The sequence below is a fragment of the Arctopsyche grandis genome, chromosome 5, assembly GCF_051622035.1.
Source record: "Arctopsyche grandis isolate Sample6627 chromosome 5, ASM5162203v2, whole genome shotgun sequence".
NCBI classification, from domain to species: Eukaryota; Metazoa; Arthropoda; class Insecta; order Trichoptera; family Hydropsychidae; genus Arctopsyche; species Arctopsyche grandis.
In genome coordinates this window covers 8,474,159-8,499,173 of record NC_135359.1, presented here as the reverse complement: position 1 = coordinate 8,499,173, position 25,015 = coordinate 8,474,159, and the positions used below count along the sequence as shown (strand labels likewise).

General features: G+C 33.7%; 2 protein-coding genes across 2 annotated transcripts in view; one reads left to right on the top strand and one right to left on the bottom strand.

Moving 5' to 3' along the window:
- LOC143911483 (ATP-binding cassette subfamily G member 4) overlaps positions 1-19,207 on the top strand; it is a 35,374-nt gene extending 16,167 nt beyond the window's left edge. The window contains exons 3-12 of the mRNA XM_077430360.1: positions 10,728-10,845; positions 13,981-14,179; positions 14,258-14,403; positions 14,480-14,718; positions 14,805-14,924; positions 14,997-15,175; positions 16,875-17,043; positions 17,126-17,226; positions 17,295-17,450; positions 17,518-19,207. Coding sequence (XP_077286486.1) covers positions 10,728-10,845; positions 13,981-14,179; positions 14,258-14,403; positions 14,480-14,718; positions 14,805-14,924; positions 14,997-15,175; positions 16,875-17,043; positions 17,126-17,226; positions 17,295-17,450; positions 17,518-17,865 — 1,775 coding nt within the window. The 3' untranslated portion in view covers positions 17,866-19,207. The remainder of the gene's footprint in view (positions 1-10,727; positions 10,846-13,980; positions 14,180-14,257; positions 14,404-14,479; positions 14,719-14,804; positions 14,925-14,996; positions 15,176-16,874; positions 17,044-17,125; positions 17,227-17,294; positions 17,451-17,517) is intronic.
- On the bottom strand, positions 18,977-24,739 carry ZnT49B (solute carrier family 30 member 9). The gene is made up of 12 exons (XM_077430361.1): positions 24,554-24,739; positions 23,817-24,371; positions 23,435-23,707; positions 23,240-23,366; positions 21,577-21,715; positions 21,256-21,411; positions 21,072-21,183; positions 20,791-21,001; positions 20,598-20,715; positions 20,447-20,521; positions 20,146-20,259; positions 18,977-20,054 (listed from the first exon to the last, which is right to left on the bottom strand). Exons 2-12 carry the CDS (start codon positions 24,316-24,318, stop codon positions 20,010-20,012), a joined length of 1,872 nt encoding a protein of 623 aa, XP_077286487.1. The 5' UTR covers positions 24,319-24,371; positions 24,554-24,739; the 3' UTR covers positions 18,977-20,009.
- Positions 24,740-25,015: the final 276 nt, after the last annotated feature.

Here is a 25,015-nt window from a genome sequence, read left to right as displayed (position 1 = left end):
ATTCCAGAGTATAAATTTATCTATAACATTTAATTTACAGGTTCAACCATTATACGATTCAATTGATAATGTCGTAACCGCCTATTTTTGTAATTGGGCGCATCTTTGATAACCCCAAGTTATCTAATTTACCTATAATCATTCACGCCTTCAATGGAAATGTTTATATTTACTTTATTTTGTTTTGATTTCGCGATCCATTGTTTACGATACACTGACATGTTTGTTACATTCATCGTACCGTGTACATGTGTATGCACGTTCACCGGAGCTGAAAATTGGTACATGAATAGATTGTATTATATCCTGAAATATTTCTGTATTGCTTCGTGTACTTTTGGATTCGTCTGTAGTGTACTAGTTTAAAGAATAAGGTTGTACAAAAAGAAGGCGTGAATATGACCTGAAAACGAGACGATTCGGCGAACGAAAAAATCGATCGACTTTCTACTCTTTGGCACGGCAGTGAAATTCTAGAGCGAAAAATAAATGAGATATTGTACATATTTGGATGTGACCCAACCTTGTTTGGAACAGTCGGACATGTCTCAAAAGTGTTATGTAATGTCATGATTCTATCGTACAATGTGGTCTACCAGAAATGAACGCGTTTATTTACACGGAAATTTACATACAACATACATACATAGGATGCGTTTCAATAGAGTGGTCTATAAAATTGTTCACGGAACATATTCTTGGACGAGTGGATTTATATAGTATGATGGAGACTTCTTGCAAAACGCGAGGGCAAGTGAGGTCAAGTGTCGTTGATGAAAAATTAATTTTTGATTGTGAAATTAATAGCATTGCTTTGGAGACTAGACTGATGTATACAGAGAGATGTAATAAGAATAGAGGGGCCCTTACGAATAAAATAATTGTTGTCAATTTTACGCGGTACGTATCTATAAATACGCTACATCGCACGGAATACAATCGAATCAATTTTCTTATTAAAATGTATCTCATGTTGTTTATTGTGTGTTTTTGAATGTATTGTGCAATTTTTACCGATGCTTGCCCATCTTGCAAGTAATATAAACAAACATCAAATACGACTGATGCTAAAATTATTTAGATCTGTCCGCGGACAGAATGTCACTTGACAACAAAAGAACACCTAAAGCCACTTCTATTAATATTACATTTCTCTGGATGTATAATATAATGTCGGTTGCTATGATCGATACCGCTTTTTATGTAACGTACTATTTATTTGATACATAATAATGATACCACTTGATGACTTTCTGTCAGCTGATATGTGCGTCATAAAAAAATCGCTATTTAAGCAGGGTCAAATTCGACGTACATATCTAATGAACCTAATAATTATTCGATTGCAAATGGTATGTATTACCATTTATATATGATTGTATTTGTATGTATGTATATCAAGAATCGGCAGCTGTTAATATTGTAACAATAATTAGAACAAATTTTATTTATTTTTATAGAAATTTATATTTTCCCATGATACAATTACAGGTTGAACCCCGAGTGACACGTAGTATTCTTCTTCTTCTTATCAATGCTCAATGATTCTCAATTACACTGTTCGACAAATGTCGACTTTTTTTTGGTTCAGAGACGAGATATGATTTTTCTTATAGATCTATGCCCAATGAACACGAATTTGGTAATAAAAAATGTTGATTGGCTCGAGATTCGGAGATATGTATTTTTTAAATCGCGCGATTTTTCTATATCTTGGTGTTGTTCGGTCGATTTCTCAAAATCTGTCAATTTCCTGTTCAAAATAAAAATTGGAATCTATAGTCGGGTATTTTATCTTTCATTTGTAGTACTTTTCAGCTTTCAAATCTCTCTAAGTCGTCGTCCAGTTCAAATCAAAAGTCAAAAGTACGTATTTTCATTTGGAATTTTTTCCCACTGTTAATACAATTTTTTATTGAGTTTTTTCTATTGAAACATGTTTATTGGGATAGTGTTCTAGCCACACTATTTTTTGTTTTCGTTTATAAGGTTTAATTGGAAGTGTGCTGAATTTTAAATCGGTAAAATTGCGACCTAAAAGCTCGTACTAGTATTTACTCGTATTTACACGAATCTGAATTGAATTAATAGGGATAATACATTAAATTGTCTTTATATGAGAATTAAATAAAATTCCACTTAGAAAAATCATATTCTATTTTTCATATTCATCCTTCTATTTTTCCCATGGTTATCAAACGGAGAAATTCGTATCATGTGTCCGAGGTACTCCATATTTCTCCGCTTGATGACAGAAACAAGTTCCCTGCCTCTCCCTATCATGCCGAGGATAGCTTCATTTGAAATATTTTTGGTCCACGGGATCTTCAGCATAAGCCTGTAGACCCACATCTCAAAAGCTTCGATGCGGCTGATCATCCTGGTCTTCAGAGTCCACGTTTCACATCCATGTAGTAACACTGTTCAGACGTAGCTCTTCGCGAATCTCAAACGCGTACGAAGATTGAGATGCTTGTTTGTAAGCGCCGCCTTCATTTTGATAAACCTATAGTATCAAACTTGTACAAATTCATCTAATATATATGTAGTTTCGAAAGAGACTTTGTAACTATGTAAGGTTTGGGTGGGAGCATCGAAAACAAATCAAAGTTTCTATGATGACGATTCCGATATCGTTGAATATTAATTTTTTTTCGATTCGAATAAATTTATTAAAAAACAAATAAATGTTTACTGTTATAATAGCCATGTTTAAGCGGTTTTATATTACAAATAGCGAGTGAAGCCGGGTAAAACCAATAGTTGATTATACATTTGAAATCATATTTAATTAACAGTGGCTATCAGTGATCAGTGGTTAGCGTTTATGCTTTCGATTGTGTTTTTCGACTCCAAGGTCGATTATTTCCTTTCAGAGTTTGTCAATTGATCTGATTTCATTGGAAACGCTTCTAACAAATTAGCAACCAACAAAAATTTAGTTTACAGCGTCTCATAATTTGTTAATATTCAAAAATTGTCCATATATGTCTCTATGATTGATTGTAATGTTTGTAATTGGCCTTGAATAATACTTGTATTATATTGTTGGTAATACATACATAGATTTCGTGTTAATAAAAATGTGTCTATTACCTGTATAAAAAATAAATAAAAATAGTGGTGATATAGTGGGTAATATGGTTTTTGCAAATTCGATGAGGAACCGTTTCAACAATGAAATAAGATAAATTGGCAAACTCTGATAGGAAATGATCGACTTGGACTCACAAATATTCAAGTCAGACCAGCAACACTGCAGAAATAGTTCTGAAAAAAATATTTTCAATCGAAGTCAACCCAGGGGTTGAACCTGGAAACCTCTCGGCTGTTAGCATTAACAAGCGACACTGCCGGCTTATATGATTTCCCTTTATACCTGCTTTTTGATTAGTGGTTTTGGCTACCCATTTCCATAAATTAAAAAAACTGTTTGCAATTTAACTAGCCCCATTATTTATTTGAGGCAATACATACCGATCCTTCCACCCGCTCCCCCCTTTAATCTATTTTTAGGCAATACATAGCTGGTCTCATAAAATTAATAGATGTTGGAAGCCGTCCCATGCAATGATTGACAAATTTGACGAAAATAAATAATGATGTTCACGGTATGGGGGATGAACGAATGAGACGACTGGCATGTTAATGCACGTGTTTATTATATGACAGCTGAAGACAGAGTGAGTAGTAGCTCTCCGAACCCAGCCGAGTTGGTTCCCACTCGCAGGAAGGCAACAGAACTCGGCCATGTCGTATAAGCGAGCCGCCACATCACTCCCCCCCCCAGCATCAGCGATACCAAAATTACAAAGAAACAAATTTTACAATAGAAAAAAAAATTATTGTTACACAAAGAAAGAGAAAAAAATTATTGAGTGGGGAGAAAAAAATTGTTGACGTGGGTCATCCGCTGTGTAGGTGTACCACCCTGAATGGTCGGTAGATTCGAGGGCGGTGACGTCGCGAGCAGGACGGTGGCTGGTCCGATAGTCGCGCCGATGCGATGCTGCGGCGGCGCCGCTCTTCCGAGGCTGATGTCGGTTGGTGGGGCGGCGGGGGCGGCAGGGGCATCGATGTGGTTGATGATACTCCGAGCTGGACTGTGAGTCGTTGTGGCTCGTGGAGGTGTTGTAGCGCTACCGCCCGTCTCGGCGTGACGACGCTCGTGGGGACGGACGGGGCCTTGATGATGATGATGGTGCTGAGGTGGTGTGTGATGTGGTGCTGGATGACCGTTCTATGTGTACTGGATCGCGCATGACTCCACATCCAGCTGTCAAGATCGTCGTCTCATTCGCTCCCCCATTTTTTTAAGCACCTGTCGTCGACGTTGTGGCTGGACGTCGGTAGGTAGGTAGCCGTGTCTGCTCGTTTATTGTCACCCGCGGGCCGCGGCGTGCTGTGTTGATGGCGATGGGGGCGCGGCGGGTAGCTTCCCCGCCTGGCTCGGCGAGGCAGGGATGAGCGGCATGTTGAAATTGATCGAGGCTGCGTGGCTCGATGTCGGGGGTCACCAGTATGGGGGATGAACGAATGAGACGACTGGCATGTTAATGCACGTGTTTATTATATGACAGCTGAAGACAGAGTGAGTAGTAGCTCTCCGAACCCAGCCGAGTTGGTTCCCACTCGCAGGAAGGCAACAGAACTCGGCCATGTCGTATAAGCGAGCCGCCACAACGGGAATGTCAAAAATGACGTTTGAAATATTTTTCCACCATTTTGTTTTACGAACGAAGGCATTTTAGGATCGTTCCATATATTCGTAATTATCAATCCACATACAATAATATGAAGTTAAAAGTCAAATAGAATAAAATTTATTGTTGAATAAAACTAGTTTATTTGCATAAAATCTCGGTTATGGTACATTCATAGATATTTTTACCCATGTTATCCTGCACGTAGGTTAAATTCAATCTAGGTTACAGATTGCTAAGTTATCGTTAGGTTGACAGTGCTATTGGAAATAATTAAATACAAGTATACCCATATAAGACGACCACAATCCTGTCGTGTCGGACGATCGGATGGAGCGAAAATGGACCTTGAGAATTACATATTTATGCCAATCCTTATATTCAAGCAATTGGGGTCATAGTTTCATCATATAGCTTTGATTGATTTTAGCAACATTGGATGTAGGGAAACCGACTAGGCACGAAAGCTCTTCTGTTCGTTGTTTTTAAGAAATATGTCCCCATTCTTTATATTTTATTTTATTGAAATTTATATCTGTCCATAATGCCATTATGGGTTTACCCCTGAACGACACATGGTAATTAAATTTGTTCATATATAATATAAATTTATAGATTATTAATTTTGGAATAGTATTCAAATATTGGTGACAAATAGTAGATAGGATGGTTTTTGGCATTTGATGAAGAGCTGCTTCAACAGTGACATCAGATAAATTAGCAAACTCTGATCTAAACGATCGACTTGATGTTACAAATATTCAAGTCTGAATATACATATTTTGAAATACTCGGAGTAAATTCTTTTCAATCGAGGTCAACCCAGGGCTCGAAATCGGGAATCTCTCGGTGGTTAACCGTCTTAACCAGGGGTTAATATGGTTAAAAATGTAGTGACTTTTTGTTATGATTCGACTCCGACTCCGACTTGAACGATTTTAGTAAGATCCACTTATCTTTCCAACGTATAAAATTATTATTAATTAGTATTGAAAATAATAGCAATATTTAAAATATAAATAATTAAAAAAAAATCACCAAAAATTTTAATTTAACGCAATTTATTAAATTATTTGGTAGTAAAATAGGTATAAATATAACGTTAATACGTTAATAGTAATTGTGTATGAATTTAATACACAAAAAAATCAATTTAATAAAAAAAAATTAAAATAAAAAAGTATGAGACGGAGGAAAAAATCAGTTTTGGCCATAGCACATCAAAATAATTGTAATTCAACGATTTTATCTATAATGTAATTTAAATTCATTTTTATAATGAAATTATAAATTTTCTTAGTAGATTTACTTTAATAAAACATATATATGTAGTTGAAAAATACCGTAATAAAATAATAAATAGAATTCGTAGTCGGTTGATTTTTTACGACTCCGACTCCAACTTCGTTTGAAATGCTCCGACTCCAGAGCCCTGGCAATAATTAACGTAACTACTGAGCTATAGCTATAATACTTATACATAGATAGTACTGCACCCAAAACTATGTTCAAATGATCATATTCCGAATCTTTCCAATATATTTCAATTCCAGGCATAATCTGCTTCTGCAAATTCTGCACCATAGAAACCAGTTTTTAAATCGACATACTTAAATCTTATATTACAACATACATACATAGTTTCAACTTTGTTGAATTAAAACGTGCTATTCAAACTGCACGGCGTGTCAGTTACATACAGCCAACAATTAATCGGTGTGGTGATTCTCCTTTCCAGGGCTGTGAAGTGGTGTCAATTTTGACTTCTGCTTTTATCGAATACTTCATGAATTTTTGACCATTGTGGCGCATTAGGAATTCCTGTAATGCTACAATGGTTCAAACTTTAAATACAATAAAATAAAATAAATACATAGTTTGCAGATTAACGACGCGTAAAGTAACGCTGACGATTTCGCCTAGGGTCAAGTTACCCAACCGTTTTCCAAAGTGCAATTCAAAGTTTCACATTAGAGCGGATTAATCGCACAGGGCCGTCGATTGTATTTAAGGTTCGTCGAATTAGGAAAATTGAGAAACTCTTCTAGCGCAACTGCATAATGTGTATATGTGTAAAAATGCATCGGCGAGGTCGTCCGCGTTGCATCACGCATAGATGGGTTCGCATTATTGCAATTTTTCACGTTGTTTCACAAAAACAAACCTCGTTTATTAAACTCACATTCCTACTATGCAGTTGATCACCGACCAGGGCCGTGCCGTAGATTTTCTCAGTATGTAAGTAAGTCTTTGAAATGCCGCCCCCAAAATGTTTTTACTAACCTTTGATTGTGATTTAAAACAACTCTTTGTAAAAAATCTCTAATTGGACTCAGATGTTTTTTTTTTCTCTTTATTTTTATGCATTTCTACATCTGTTGTCTTGATTTTTCAATAAATAAAATGAAAAATAAAAATAAAAATAAGTATTTTGAAAATATAAACTACTTTAAAATAATTATATCAACTATAACAATAAACTAGAACAATCTACTACAGTTGCAGCCTTCTAACTTTAACTTTATGTGTGTAGGATAGTGGCAGCTAATGTAGATTCAACGGAAACTAATGACATTTTGTTTGGCTTATTAAATTTCTTAAGTAGTGTTTTATTAATTTCAATTTGGAAAAACGTCTTTCGTCACTGGCTACAGAGACATTGAATTTTAATAAAATTCTCAGAGCTACAACAGTATTCGGATACAAAGTAATCGAATTATTTTGGCACAAATAATATAAAATATCCACAGGTTTCATAACATATATGTAGTAGCATTTGGGAAACATCACGTTATTCTTCTTGATGATCATTTTCATTTATATATCGTGCATTTTCGACAAAAAGTATTAACTGGAGACTGGTACAACAATGCTCTAGCGTTTTGTCATATAAAATGAAAACTTTTTCTATGATTTTTCAAAAGCGTGAATCGTTCATTTAGAGAATTAAGGGTCATGTCCAGAATATAATTGAAAAAGTTTATTTTAAATTTACTTTCCTCTCTTACTGGTTTTTTTGATTTTTAAATGCTTTTTATTATTACGAAATTATGTTCACAATACATCTTATATCTATTTTAATAGCTACTGATCTGCTGATCATTTTCTATTTTACAATTTAATTTAATTTGGTTATTAATCATAGTATTATATTATTCTAATGTTAATCTACAGCATAATAGGAAAAAGAGCTCAAAAACCTATTTACAATCCTTATAAATGTTCATAATACATCTAATACATAATATTAATTAAAGACTCTCTAAATTCGATGACCTAAAGCAGATTGTGTTTAGGTAATCTGTGTTTATAACTGAAGGGTATAGACATTTTGTGTTACTGGTTCATCGATAGGTTTTTCATAGTAAATTGTATTTCGATTTCGCTGTTTATGCCGCCCCCCTTAAGATGCCGTCTAATGCGGCCGCATCACTGTATCATAGCACGGCACGGCCCTGTCACCGAGCACTGACCCTTCTGAAGGCTGAAACCTTTGGAGCGAGAGGCTGAAAAGTGGTTTATAGAAGTTGTACTTGAATAATAAGAATGTTGCCGTCAACATTTGTAATATATAGCACTTGTCTATTTTATTACAAAATATCGATTTAGTTGTGTTTTTCATTTAAATGTAGTTTGATGAAATTGGAACAGTGTTGTTTCAATCAATTTAACTTTAAACTTTAATAACCATATATTATGTAATATATATGTATGTAATTATCTATAAATATATAATTCTATAATGATATCTTGAAAATCGTTGGTGCTATCGTCACCATATATGTACATATGTACAGTAGAATCTCGATTAACCAGACTAATTGAGGACGAAGATAGTCCGGATAATCGAAAAAATCACATTTTACAGGGAAAGACGAGTACATTCAGTATGAATAATTTTTATTTGTCTACATTTACATATATGTATACATATCAAATTACATGAAGATCAGTCAGATTAAGTAATTTAATTGGATTTTGTAGAATTTCCATTTAATCTTGTATTCAAAAATAATATTTTTTCACACAACAATGGACCAGATAATGGCTGTCCAGACGATCGTCTGTGAATGAACTACATAAAAATACACTCTTTGACTTATTCATTTCTAATTTTTTTCATAACATTACGCTCCGAGTTTCCATCTTCTAACATTAAAGAATCAGTTAACTTCATAATTTTTCACTTTGTTTTTTTTATATCCGAGATCGTTGACGTTCCAATACCATATTTATTTGACAAAAAACGTCCTGCGACATCGCTTTTTAAAGAATGGATTATATCTAATTTGTCTTTTAACGAAACTACAACACGTTGTCTTTTCCATATTGGTAATATTAAAAATAAATATTTAGATCGCGATCAAATTTTCAAGAAACGAACATCCTTTGAGTATTGAATTTTGATGACAACTGACTCATTTCTCCATCTTATTTTTAAATTTTCATGTTACGCATTTATGAATTTGTGTTTATTTTTAACAATCCGGATAATCGAGGTTCTACTGTATGTATACATATTGTATAATCAGGGCTGTGGATTTGCTTCAAAATTTACGGACTCTGTCTTCGTCTCTCCGACCTTATGCTTCGACTCCGACTCTGAAACTAACTCTGACTCCGACCTGAACAATTTTAGTATGATCAAATTTTCTTACCACCGTATAAAATTGTTAATAATAAAAATAATAGCGATTTTCAAAGCATAAAAAATTAAAGGAATTAAAAAAAATCACTAAAAATTGACGTGTAACCCAATTTATTGGATTATTGGTAATGATAAATAAAAAGTAAGTAAATTTATAGTGTATGTGTATGAACTCCGACTCCACAGCCCTGGTTATAATAATATATTCAAAAACGGAAGGGATGTGATGTATATGCGTGCGTATGTAGGTATGTGTCAAATAAAAAAATTAGAATTAGAGTTATTATATCGATTTCGACTTAAACTTTATTTTAATTCATGTATCTATTCCTTTCCGAAACAACCCGTTGCAAATATTAACGGGCACAACACTAGTTACTACACATTAAATATACGAAAAAGGTAAACGGACTTTTTCGCACATTGTGATCACGCACACGACAATATTTGTACAATGCCACTTGTTCTGTGATCGAGATTTTAGTGATGTGCGGAATCGTCACCGAACCGTTTTGAATAGTAAAAGTGGCAAAATAACTTAAAAAATAAACAATTTAGAAAATCTTGCCTAAATCATTAACAACTTTCTTCTACAACTTCTACCCTTCAACAACTGATAAGAAACTACTCGAGAGGTGCAGCCAAGACATTGCACTACATGGTAGAGTCTACTATGTAGACAGTATTGGTGCAAAAACAAAACTTTATATCGTTTTTTGCATTAACAAGTCGATATAAAAAAAAACATTAATTAATTGAATATTTAAGTTATACAACAGTTAGAAATCAATATACGAAAGAATGGAACAAGTTCTACATACAATAATAACCATAACTTCCACAAGATGATAACAATGGCAGATTTGATTGCCATTCCGTGTGGATGCAAAACTCTGCTTTCACTTCCGATTTTCCGTCCATTATCCAGAAGTTTTTAGCTGGCTAAATTACTTACACATGTCAGTCCTGCTTTGACATTTTGTACTTTTTTGCAGTGGTGTCACCCCAATTTTGGAACAACGGGTTTCCAAATTTTTCTCAATAAAGAAATGAAAACCTATTGTATATGTATACATTTTTTTCGTCCAAGGCACCATTACATGAAAGTTCATTGAATTTTCAAGATTTGCATAATTTTTGACAAAAATTATATGAATTTTTAGATTAAATAACAGGTTTCCGGAAACTATTAGGGTGATACCACTGCTTTTTTGTCGAAATAATCAACATGTTCCGGTTGACGCATGCGTCAGATAGACCTCGAATTATTCACGGAGCATTTAGTTTTTGTGCAACTCAAATTAACTTTATAATGCAATATTCGTCATCTGCACTGATGATTCAATTGTGAAATCATCGTTCTTCTTTTTTTCCAGCAACAAAGGAAATATTACATGGAGTCGACGGATACTTCAAATCGGGAGAGATCACTGCCATCATGGGACCTTCTGGAGCCGGGAAGAGCAGTTTGCTCAACATTTTAGCTGGACTTACGTGAGTTTTATTACACCCACTAAAGTACTAACATCATCATCTTCTAACTACTGACTCGGTTCTGTGATTATTGGTCACAAAGCGCTCGCCCTAAAGTCGCTAAAATCTCTATAACGGAACATCTGGCAGCCGAAAAGTCCATCATACTAACGATAACTATCATACTAACGAGAACTCGAGTGCTAAATATTCCGTATTCGCGATTTTCGTGGCAAAAATTGTCTTTCGGGCGATCGCAATGTGACTAGTGAATAATCCAATTACCACTGAATCAAGGTATCTCCAATAGTACGCTGTGCACAATTATATCAATCAATCTACCAAAAAGTTCGTTTGATCGTTTTTACTTTTTCTACATTCTATTGACTTTCATTCTATTGACTTTCAAATACAGTCCCTGACCAGAATATTACGCCACCCCTCTCGAGATGCGTTTGGGTAAATTTGTCACGGTCGTAAATAACTCATTATGGGAACTTTTGGCCTCATTTTTTTTGTGATCTTATCCTTAAATGCAACTCTATTCACTAGTAAAAAATATCGGTGGATTATCCCTCAAAAGGTCTTCAAAAACAAAAGAAAGATGTTTGAAATCGGTTTGCGTCTGAATTTTGTTCAATATTGACGTGCGTTTCCGTTAAAATCATTCATTATTTTGTGAAAAGCACTGTATTTTTTTCTCTTTTACTGCAACTTTATCATATTTCTAAGGTAAGTTGGTATTTAATATCTCGAAATTTTACTTTGTTTTATGATTTAAATTGCTTGTAAAACTTTTATTGGATTTTTTTAGATGGGTAGAAAATCAGATCTTTCTAATGAAAAAATTGCATGCATTACATCATTATTAAATACAGGAAAGTTTTCTCAAAACAAAATCGCGACAATGGAGGGTGTTAGTAGGGCGTCTATTAGAAAAATAAAACAAAATCTGGAGACTGATTGCGACCCCACACTCGATCGGCGAGCTAATAGTGGTACTAAAAAAAAATTTGGCCCTCGTGTGGATCGAAAAATCGCCAGGCTTGTTTCCAAGAATCGATTTATTACGTCGTCGTATTATTACGACGTCGTATTGTTGACGTAGATATTTCACGTTTTCGTCCTTTAATTGTTGTTGAATATTTTTTTTTGTGTTTACTGGGCATAGATCTATAAGAAAAGTCATATCTCGTCTCTGAACCATTTTTCGTGTCGAACAGTGTAATTATTTATAAAGAATTCCAATAAAAAATCAGTAGACATTGTTCCTAATTCAAAGCCGATCTCTCTTATTATTATTATTTTTTTAGATTTCATAGCCTGTTTGGCTCATTTCTAGTGGAACGTTCTTTATCGCAATAAATATTTCAATTTCCTTTGTTGATTAAGTAAATGGCCTTCATGCTTTGTTGAAATTGCCTCATTTTTACTAGCCTCTTCTTATTACAAGGTTTTTCTATGTTTTTAATTGATTTATTGTAAATTTTGAATCTTTCATACTCCCAACACAGCAAGATTACATTTTAATGAACGCTTTCAGTTTTTGTCAAGTATTCAAGCCACAGTAATGATTGTCACATTCAATCAAGCACTTTTTACAGTGGTCGACAATAAAGCATTGAACCGAAACTATAATATGTGTTAGATAAAATCCTCTCATTTGTATTTGAACACTTAGTCATGTTTGATTGTGAGTCAACGGTCGATGACCGTTACAGTTTCGTTATCGGTTGACTGTAAAGCGATGATGAGATTCGAACTAATCCTCAGACACTTCCTAATGGCGGGACTTTGTTTACGTACGACTTATTTGTATGTTGTAATGTAATGGTGAGACAAAATCACATCAGAGTGTTTACGGGTTAACAAACGACTTATCGGCTGACCTTCGTCTCGCATTTTTGAGATATGTGCTGATGTCTGTCCAACATTGACAGTGAACTTTTGTCCCCTTGACTGACTTACTGGTACTTTGCATGATATCGAACGACCCAATTATATCGCCTCTTTCAGCCTTGCACACATTTGGTGCGATACTCTTTTCAGCTTTTGTTTCTAAGCGTCTATCTTTATATGTATTTATTTAGTTTTTTTTTTACTAATTTTTAATTGGTTGTATTTAGGGTAATCATCGGTACTCTCTTTTTATAAAATCACGTTTTATGATACTTATTTCGTACCAATTTTTTTTATTTACAGTCAAATAACCCAACTTTACTTTTATATTAAAAAATATACAGAAGAAAAACAGCAGTATGTGATACCTTAAATAATAAAAAGAAAATTAACAAATAAAAAACAAAATCGAGTATAAAAAGTCGCTTTCATTACCAAGCTTATGGATTCTCCCTATAAACTATAATCTAATATATAATTTCGAAAGAGACTTTGTATGTATGTATGTAAGTTTTGCTTCGTAGAATCCGTGACGTTATCGAAAAAATCAAATTTTCTATGACAACGATTTCGGTTCAGATTTCAGTTCCGAATCCCGATTCTTTTTTTCATTTTAGTTTAAGAATGTTTACTATTAGATTAGCCATGTTTAAGTGGTTTATATTACAAATACCGAGCGAAGCCGGGTAAAACGACTAGTTAGTAATTAGCATAAGTATATTAAATAAATAATTATGATTGATATTTTTATGGGATATGGAACGTTATAAAACTCACCAATAATAAATGTATCGATAAACCCAATAAACATATTATATCATTTATTTATCTTCTATTACAAAGTTTTCCTCGATTTGATTAGTTTCGGTGTGAAAAATTTTAATTTCATAAATCTTTTCTTTATACCTTTACGCTATACATTATTTATTTAGTTTATTTGTTTTTATGAATTTGAAGACCACATAGTAAGATTACGTATGTATATTATTTATATAGTCTAGTTTTCGTTTAGCCTAGATTTCTTATCATTGTATTACATATATAAATTATTAAAGTTTTAATTTTTAGTTGAAATACGTTTCTCATTATATTATTTACTATACATGTGTAAATTGTATGGTAATGTATCATAAAACAAGAACTGGTCCAAAAGTCCAGTCACCGAAGCTTAGCCCCAGCAATCAACTTGCAACCATCTGGTCTGCTGTCCAAGTTATTCCTTGAAAACTAAGTATTTTAAATTCTTTTTTTTTTCAGTACAAATGGAATGTCTGGTAAAGTGTTTGTAAATGGCGTGGAGCGTACTTCTGGGGAGCCACTCCGTTTCCAGAGGCTATCCAAATATATCCAACAAGATGATAATTCAAGACCTTACTTAACTGTTTTAGAAGCCATGACAGTAGCAGCTCACTTAAAATTAGGATATTCCATTAGCGAAAGCCAAAAAATTAAACAAGTAAATAAAACTTTTAATGAATCAAATTCCCCATAAATATACTGTACTTATTTTAATAGCATTACAAATATCTTTCAGGTCGAAGAAACATTATCAATGCTCGGATTGGAGAAGTGTGGAAAAGTATTAACCGGCAAACTATCCGGAGGTCAACGTAAAAGACTTGCTGTAGCATTAGAATTGTTATCAAACCCACCCGTGCTCTTCTTAGATGAACCTACTACGTAACTATTTTCATGTCAATAAGAACTACATATATAATAAGAACTTCAAACTACTAACAACAACTGTGTATTTCAGTGGATTAGACAGTTCATCTTGTTCCCAGTGCGTTTCACTACTGAAACGTCTCTCTCAAGAGGGACGTACCATCATATGCACCATACATCAACCTTCAGCATTGATATTTGAAATGTTTGATAAACTATATTCTCTTGCCAATGGATATTGTATTTATAGAGGGGCAGTTAAACAATTGTTACCATTCCTCAGCTCGCAAGGTTTCAACTGTCCACCCTTTCACAATCCCGCTGATTTCTGTAGGCTTATTATATTCTACATATGTTAAACACATAGACGAATCTTAATCACATAGTTACATTATAAACACATCTATTCGTTACAGTGATTGAAATAGGAATTGATGAAACGAACGTCAATTTTGAAGAGTTATCCCAAGCGGCTACTAAAGCTGCTGAAGATAGTAAATCGCTGATATTGAAACAGTCATACATTCAATCTGATGGTTAGTATTATGAGGTACATTTTATTTGTGTTGTATTTTTTATACTTATAATAGAGTGTGTTTAATTTATAGATCATAACTTGAAAAGTATAATGTATGGTGAAGAGTTGGACGACACCAAGAACAGCAGCACTAGCAGTAATCTGGTAGATTTTGACGCCATCGTCGATCAAAGCAGTCCACCAGCCAATCAATTCCAACAAACGTGGCTTCTTTACAAAAGGAATTTGATTACGGCTCGCCGTAATTATGTATGTTTTCATTTAGCTATCTGAATATCAAGTATGTCGATCGTTTGAAATTTATACAACCATCGGGTTCAATCCCAGGCTGTGCTGCTGGCCAGACCTTGGATATGGGACTCCATAGTTTCTTCGATTAGTCGATAGTTTCCTATCAGAGTTTGCCAATTTATCTGATATCATCGAAACAAACGGTTCCAACAAATTGGCAACCCTGTCCCATTTCTCGCAAATTTAAAGTTTTTCAGAAAGTAGAAATTCGGCAATTTATAAAAAAAATTGCTGCAAAAATGCAAATTTATCTATAGATGTCTCTACGATGTTTGTAATTGACCAGGAAGGCACATTGGTCCTTCCTGGTATACATAAAATGTATTATATAGTGCATTTTATATTATTTTATTTTACATAGATATATACCAGAAAGGCCTAACAGGTAGACTCAAATGCGCCTTCCTAGATAATTAATTACAAACATTGCAGCACTTTTTCTACATAAATCGCTATTTCGAGAGAAGAACACGAAATTAACAATTAATTAATTAATCGATTGAGATATCTATGGATTTAGAATTGTACATAACTTTTTAAATGTTGTACATAAATCAAATTCAGATATTTGTCACAGCGGGTAGGATGATTTTTGCCAATTTGAGGAACCGTTTCAACAATGAAAATCAGATAAATTGGCAAATTTTGATAAGAAACGATCGATTTGGAGTCACAAATATCCAAGTCTAACCAGCAGTATTAGACATTAGCACGGAATCGAACCCAGTAATCTCTCAGTGCTAAACATAAAGGCAACCACCGAGCCATACTGCTGGCTATATCTTGGGGTTGCATTTCAGAGTGACCTAAATTTCTCTGATCATATTGACTCTGCCTCACGAATGCTTGGGTTTGCCTTTCGTAATTCTCGACACTTCCATAATCCCACTGTTTTGAGGCTGCTGTACAACGCTCTAGTTAGGAGTATCTTGGAATACGCGTCTATGATCTGGAATCCCTCCACTAAATCTCTATCTATCAAACTTGAACTTATCCAAAGACGCTTTCTTCGACTGCTTTATAAGGAGCAATATGGGATTTACCCATATTTATTTCCTTCACAATTCGTCATGGGTATGGTCAGCTACACTTCTCTTGAACACAGGAGGAGTGTTGCCCTCATCAAGTTCTTGTTTTCCATATTTAGAGGCCTTATCTCATGTCCGTCTATCCTGGTTGATTTGGACCTTCATGCTCCGGATAGTGTGATATGGACCCGCCACCGACCCCTTTTTCACACTCCTCTGGCTAGAACTGTGGCTTATAGTTATTCTCCAATTCCTCGTGGCCTCCGTTTCTTAAATTCACTGGATGGTGCCATTGACATTTGTCACATCTCTCGTCATTTTCTGCACCACTTCCTAAGTTACAGTAGTCGCGACCAATTAGAACGGTTGAGTTAGTTTGATCAGTTAAGAATTTCTATTTATTTTTCTTTGTCATGTTTATTTATTTTTCTTTTCTTTATTTATGTATTTTTACTTGTATTTCATGTACTTTTTTCCTTTTGTCCTTTCTTAATATTTTTAGCACTCTCGTCACTTTGGAGCAATCTGTTAGACGAGTGTGCTTTATTAATTGATGTATAATAAAATGAAATAAAAATATACACATATGTTTGTATCTAAATAAACAATGATGAATCATTGCATTTCAGGGTCTTAATCTGTGGAGGTTTTTGGCACATTTCTGTATTGGAATCCTGTTTGGTTATCTATACCATAACGTGGGCCAAAATTCTGAAACCGTTTTGGCAAATTACGTATATTTATATGGAACATTGTTATTGGTGGTGTATACTGGAAAAATGTCTGTTACGTTACAATGTAAGTTTTTGTACAACACGATTGCATGATGTACTATAAATTAAAGCTTTTCTTTTAAAAATTTTATATAAAATCATTTTAGTTCCGTTAGAGATGGAGATACTGAAACGAGAGCATTTCAACAGATGGTATAAATTAGGACCATTCATTATATCAACGCTAGCAATTGAAATTCCTTTTCAAGTATGTCTCTTCCCATTTAACAATTCAACTCAAAGTAGTTCGAAATCTAATGTATCAACTAATTTTAGATACTGTGCTGTGCGACTTACATCTCTATAAGCTATGTGATGACTGGTAATTTGTTGGTAGACTTTAGATTGTGCTACTTCTTTCTGATCGCCATATCGACTAGTCTTTGCGCTCAATCGTGGGGCTACTTCATAGGAGCTACTACTCCAGTCAAGGTACATAAATCATTGTTGTATTTCACATTCAACAACATGAAGTTTCTGCTAATGCATCCGTTTTCAGATTGCCGTCTTCATTGGGCCAGTGTTGGCGGTGCTATTTTCAGTATTCGGTTTCTGCATTCGACTCATGGACACGCCGGTCATATTCCGTTGGCTGTTCCACTTTTCCTACTTCAGAGCTGGATTCCACAGTCTGGTATACAGCGTTTATGGAATGGCTCGAGATAAACTCGATTGCATCGGTGATGGTATCAAATATTGTCACTACGAAACCCCGAGCAAATTCCTGAAAGAGATGGACATCGTCGACATCGACATTTGGGGCAATTTGAGTTTGGTTATCGGGCTTGGCATAATTATGCACATTACAACGGCTGGAGCGTTGTGGTTTCGACTGAACAGACGGTGAATGAGATACTAATTACGGGCAAGACTGATGATGGAATAGTAAATTATTACACAGTATCATTATTTTATGTTTTGTTAGATGTAAGCACCTGTGTCTCTGTTTGAGGCTGTCGCGATTTATTCGATATCAGGCCTAGCATCATATATGTAGTTAATCAGACTCAAAACATCCAAACGATTGCTTTTAACTATTTATATGGATGTCATATACAAACATCTGATTTGCAATTTGGCAAGTGGCAGTTCATATCAAACGTCAGGTCCAATGCAAGATAAAAAAGAACAGTCAATGCAAATCAGAAGTTGCAATATACGCTATTGATCGATCAGTTGAAGGCTTGTCAGATTTACAATATTTACTGAAAATTCAATTAGTAGGCCTGCCTTAAATTTCACTATCACTTTCATCGTGATAGCCTTGTTTTCTCTCGAATTTTATTATATTCTATTTGATAATTTTTATAATCAAAGAAATATACTCGTTACCTTTTAAGTACATACATACATATGTATATTGTATAAAATTATTTTAGAGTGTGTTTATTGTATTTACCAAAGATAATCTTACCTTTTTATTCGTATTTTGAAGTTTTCAAAAGAAATTAGAATATATAATTGTATTCTGGAAGGTTTATATTGATATTTGTGTGTATTTAGTTTTAAGATTATTAATTTTATTGTGATATTGATATTTTCAAGGCCACTAAATTCAACAAATTTTAGTGATTTTTATTACATGTTCATGTTGATATAAATATTTTAATAGGAAACATAAAAAATGTTATTAATACAAATCAAGTTGTACAGAATTTAGTGATGGCTTAACCAGTGAAATACGTAATTGTCTTTATTAAAAATCACTAAATTGTATATGTATTATATATATACTAATTAGCCTCAAACTTTTGTTATAAGTTGAAAATGTTTTTCCTAAATCAAATTTGTATTTATTGAAATATGTCATTTCAAAAAAATATTGTGATACGATATAATATGCATATATATTAGATATAGAGATTAAGAAATTTTTATTGGTTGAAGTTTGATCTAAAACCTTGTTTATTAACGTCTGTTTATGTAAATTTTATATAAAATAAATAAAACTATTCAATATATTAAAACTATGTGCCTATGATGTATTTCGATAAAATAATGAACTCGTTAAATTCAACAGTTTATTCTTGGAATATAGTTCATAAAATGTATACCAAATCCACAATGTTAGACATACATAAATGAAACATTATAAATATTGAATATGTAAAGTACTATTTAATTTAAGACACAATCAGAAGAAATAAGATGGATTTTGTTCATTTCAAAAAATAAAGTCAGATCTACATTGCTACAATTTCACTTTTTTTGTTGAGAAACATTGACTGAACAGAAAAAGTAAAAATTGCCTGAAAAAGTTTATAAATTGTACACAATTACATAAATCCAAAAATATACATAAAAATAAATAATAACCCTATTCAGATTAAAACTATTGCATGAAAAAATTTACAGAATGTAAAACTATTTTTTATACACATATTACCAACATATATATATATAAAAAGATCAAATCGATTCAAACTTAACGCATTCAGATTTATACAAAATTATGTATCATACACTTCCTTAAAATAAGAAATACACAATTATTAATATCACATTTATACAAATTACAATTTTTAGCGTGTAACCAATATGTATAGAGCTGACTACAAAACCAAAAAGTCTAGTGGTAAACTACTAACCATCTGTTTGCTGCCGTAAACATTACCACACGTGTAAGTACATCGTTAGTTTCGAACTTCGTTCGTATCATTGTACAAAATTTACCAAGTGAATTACATGTTTAAAACATTATAATAAAATATATATACATAGTATGCGTAAAATCTTCAGATGTTAATAATGCAAGCTATAAAAATACACATGTATTGTAGTAATAAACAGTATTGTCCAAGATTCATAATCAAATTTAAATACAATCTCATTTACTTTGAAAACACATTTAAATCGTCAGCTATTGAAATTATTGACTTCCATTGTACTAATAAATAGTTTTTATTAACATTTGAACTATGTAACATTTACATTTATTAAAATATTGCATGCTAACAAATTCTACAAATAGGAACAAAACTTATTACATATTTACAAAATCTCTAAATCGCAGTGCCTCAAATATGGAAAGCGTTTCTGAAAAAATTAAAACACGCATTATTTAAACACGAAATATATAACATACATATACATCATATCACGAAAGTATAAATTGCAATAAATGTACCCTTAATTTCAATTCGATCCTATCAATTTCTCCACCCATCATATCAACAATATTTTCACCATGCTTCAACATGAAACCTTCGAGCTCATCGAGAGTTTGTAGCTTCTTAATTTCCTAAAAATTAAAGTACATAAATTCCCATTTTGATCAAAAGTAAAACATATATTCTAAGAAAGACACCTAACACAGGCCTGATCCTAAAAAGCTATTTACCACAAGTTTTCGTCTAAGATTAGGCCTGATATAGTATTAGAACTATCACTTTTGTGACGGCCTACATTCTACACATACAAATACAAACCTCTAAGAGACCGTTGAGATCTTGCTTATCCAAATAAGCTCTAGTTAATTCTCGACCATCAAAATCGAGCTCTGCCTGAAATCATTATACAAATAATATATCACATATTAAATTTAAAAAAGTTATAATATAAAAACAACACGTTTCATACTTTATATCTGACTAAATTTGAACCCATGTCAATCCCCTTAACGTCATGTATCGCTCGGACCATTATATCGGCCTCCAAATCAGAATTTATCTTGTCCAAATGCTCTTGCGGAATTGATCTAACCAAACAGAACAATATTGAAGTGTACCAAGTCAGAATTTTTCACAAAATCACAACCCAAACAGTAATATACCTGCCGACCAGAGCACCGACATTAGTCAATATTATAAACGAAGCCACGCCGCCGAGAATCGTTCCAACAAACAAACTGCCGCACGCATCCCACTGTGGGTTTCCAGTCAACGAAGAGAGACCCATAAAACCGGCAGCTACGGCCACCCCTCCGACAGCAGCCATATCTTCCAGTAAAACAACATTTACAGACGGGTCAGAACCACGCAAAACTGCAAAATGATAACAAAATCAGCAAAAGATCGGACATTTCAAATGAAATTCATTCATTCACAATATTACCATATTCTTTGAAAGGCATATCGGCCTCTTTAGCACCCTTTTTAATTGCATTTATAGCCACCAACAATGTGGCACCCTCGGAAACAATAGCACCACCAAGTATAAAATAAGCCTAGAAATATACCAATAGTTTAATAACTCGATACAATATTGTGTGATATAAACATACTATTTTTTCATTTACATAATAAAAGGACTCCATTGGATGCGGATTAAGCAATCCCATAACGCCGTGATAGTATGAGAGTCCGGTTCCAACACAGAATATCCCGACTCCTGATATAAGGGAAGCCACGTATCGCATGTTTGAATAACCATATGGATGATAAGTATCAGCTTCCTAAAAGAATAAATATTGATTCGGCTCATGGATGTCGATGAAATAACATAGGGTTCAACCAGGTGACGACAAATTTCGTTTCTTTATCTACATATGTAGATAAAAAAATGAAACACCCGTCTCGCAAAAATCTAAAAAAAAACTGAATGAGTATTTAAAATTTACCTGATCAGATTTGTGGATGCCATATGCGAGAATCAATTGATTAATAGTATCAGCCAATGAGTGGATACATTCCGAAAACATGCTGTGAGATCCCGTATACAACCAGGCGAATAGTTTAAATAAAAAATTACTACCATTTCTGTAAAAATAAAATATAATAATATTTGTATTATAAAACCGAACGCATTGTTAAAAAAAACCCACTAATTGAACTACAAGTTTCAATTATAAAAATAATGTATGTAACATTAAGTTACTAAACAATGATTACTAGAGTACGGACCCAAAACGCGCCGCTCATTGTTCAATTGTTGTAAATGCTTTGTAAAAAGGTTCGGCAAACCTTTAACAATGCATTTACAACATTCGAACAATGAACGGCACGCTGGTTATCCAGGCTTTAATGATTACACTGAGCAACAAAAAAAATTACCGGAGCGGAAACTTATCAATCTTTACTAAGTTTGACCCATTAAATTCGAATATGACAATGATTTTTGTCAACTTTCTCTCGTTTAAGAGATCGCCATCATCTATAGTCGCTTACCATCCACTGCTGAAAGAAGGCTTCTCCAACACGCTTCCAGTCGTCTGTTTTGCACAACTCTTATCCATCTCACCCCACATTTTCCTAATTTCGTCTACCTATCTTCCCTGCGATCTTCCTTTTACCCTTTTCTCTCAGGCCCATTCTTCTATCCAAGTGGCCCACCCATTGTCATTTCAATCTCTTTACTCTATCCACTATGTCCACTACCCTTGTCATACTTCTCACCCACGTGTTCCGCTTCCTGTCTTTCCTCAATATGCCGAGCATACAGCGTTCCATACTTCTTTGAGTTTATGAGCGTTAAAATAATGGGCTATTTTTACAGATTATTTTTGAAACGCTCATATACTCGTATATCTCTTAAGAGGGCTGAACAGCAGCGCCTTGTCCATACAAACGTACTATACTTCTCCCTTCCTCAATTATGGCACTAGAGAAATAATTTTTTAATATGCTATGGATATCTACCATTGGGGTGCATCTATCGTTTTATTTTTTTGATTAATTATTTTTTATAGGAGCTAGGAGCCGCCAAACATCTATAAAATCGCCTCTTTTTTACACCCACGAAACGAGTCCAGCGTGCTTATTAAACGCTCGATTTAAAAAAAAATACGCCGATAGATGCACAGAAAGTATCTTCCTCATACCGATGATGAAATTTTTTTAAAAATTGGTCCAGTTTTGGAGGAGAAAATAGGAGAATACGAAACCTCGATTTTGTCAATTTAAAATACGTTTTATCTGGTAGAAGCGCAACTGTCGCATTCACTCAATATATATATTGATATATATTGTCGCATTCACTCAATATATACATACACTCAATATATATATCGAAGAAAGGAACGGTAACAAAATTAAGGTTTCGGGTGTACAGCCCTCTTAAGCGAGTAAGGCAACAAATTTTTTACAACATATTCGAATTCAGTGGGTCAAACTCAGTAAAGATTGATAAATCTCTGCTCCGGTAAGTAAAAAACATGATTTTTGGTTGCTCGGTGTTATCACGCAAGAGAAAAGTCACTTGATCTCCACCGAGCGTTCTAATCGGTATATTCCTTTACCAAACTTCATAAATGTAGTACAACTTAATGTGAATATTGGACTCACATAGCTACGGCCGTTAAAACAACTCGGCCAGAGCGACTCGACAATCCCGCTTCCTTAGTTTCATTTATTGTATTGTTGCTAATTTCACGCCGATAATCCCTCAGACGTCGCTTGACGGTAAACACATCTACAAAAGCAAAAACATTAAAACAATTGAAAACGAGGCAAAGAATCATACGACGGACTACACTTTACTCTGCTGGTATCTTCGGTGTTCAATCTCTTTACGGAGGAGTTCTTTTTTGAGATTTTCCCGGCTGCCCCACACTTCGGTGGCTTTAGCTTCTACGTCTCGCCTCCAAAATACTGTTATGGGAGGTTCGAGTTCATATGGAGATCGACGTTTTGTTTTTGGTAATGTATCAAGATCCGATGGTTTCAGCAGAAAATCGGACATTGCTCGTACTGGTGTTATAAAGTTACGTTCGAGGGATGATGCTGTTAAATCGACTCTTAACCTTTTTGAAACTGAAATTGTAAACAATACACTTTTCAATATCATTTCAGATACAGTTTATAATGCAATTTGACAAGAAACATGTCAAATTAAAAAAGCATGTATAATTAATCTACTGACCTTGAGGTGTACTATTTTCTGGCGAAACTGTTTCTTTCTTTAGCACAATGTTGGTAATGTTTGAGTTTTTGTCTGCAGTGGCTTCTAAAATTAACTTTTTACCATTCGATTTAAATTCCAATTCTTTGACAACATTGATTTGAGTTAGATCGGTCTTTGGTATTTTATTCATAATCTTATTATCAGTGTCAGTATATTCATCGACGGAATTAGACTTCGATGTAATCCCTTTGGACGAATCGTCTCCGGATTCCTTATCATTGGGAATTTTCGAGTCGCTCACGACATTGCTGAACATCAAAATTCGCAACAGCGATCTGTCATGGAGGTTGTAATCTCTTTTGAAGAATGCATTATCGTCACACTTGCGAGACGATAAAATGGAAAAGAACCTGTAGTTGCAATTTACTCCTAAAACTGTCACTTGTTCTGCATTGGATGCCGTAATTCTTCCAGCATTGCATCTCAAGTATTTGATGAATACGAACGACCGAAGAAACATCTTACAAACAGAACTTTAGTTTGTATGAAATGAAAACACTATCGACGACAACTCTGAAATGATCAATTTGATACAAATGTACTGAACGATTTATTATTCGAATTGGTCGGTATTATGATTGTAACTATTATACGTATGTTATTCTTGTTATAAACATAGTTGTTAATGATACGAATTGTGAGCTATAAATGTTTTTATTTGTGAACAACTTAAATTCCGGTTTTAATTATTTTACCTTTCATTCGAGGATGAAAAGCAGCTGTAAAACGCGTGACGAAGAACTGAAACTTTTTAAATCCAAAAATACCGGAATTACAGTGTTATTTAATCATTTTTCCATGAAATTGTCAAACGAATGTACGACAGCGAGAACTGTCACCTCGCTGACGTTTTTTCATCGACTCCACTCAACCTAAGAAGCATGAATCATGGCCTATAGAATGAAAAATTAAAAAACATATAAAAATATAATGATCAATAAAACAATCTAATTATTTATATTTTTACTTAGAATAAAATATTATATATTGGTTCTATAAATAATTTTCTTTTCATATGATAAATATTACTTTGTGTAGCTTTTTAGTAATTATTCTATGTAACAATGTTCCCATTATCGTATTGGTTATGAAGTAATAAAAAAAAAGTTTTTTAAAAACATACCTCTTGTATAATTTGTATATAAAATTATTATTTT

What these genes read in the sequence shown, in the direction of transcription:
- ZnT49B (XM_077430361.1), bottom strand. Translation starts at nt 24,318, where the DNA reads ATGTTTCTTCGGTCGTTCGTATTCATCAAATACTTGAGATGCAATGCT. An exon ending in GTTTTAACGGCCGTAGCTAT is followed by an intron (nt 21,716 to 23,239) that starts GTGAGTCCAATA and finishes TTATTTTTACAG; the next exon opens with AAATGGTAGTAATTTTTTAT. An exon ending in GCATCCACAAATCTGATCAG is followed by an intron (nt 21,412 to 21,576) that starts GTAAATTTTAAA and finishes TTATTCTTTTAG; the next exon opens with GAAGCTGATACTTATCATCC.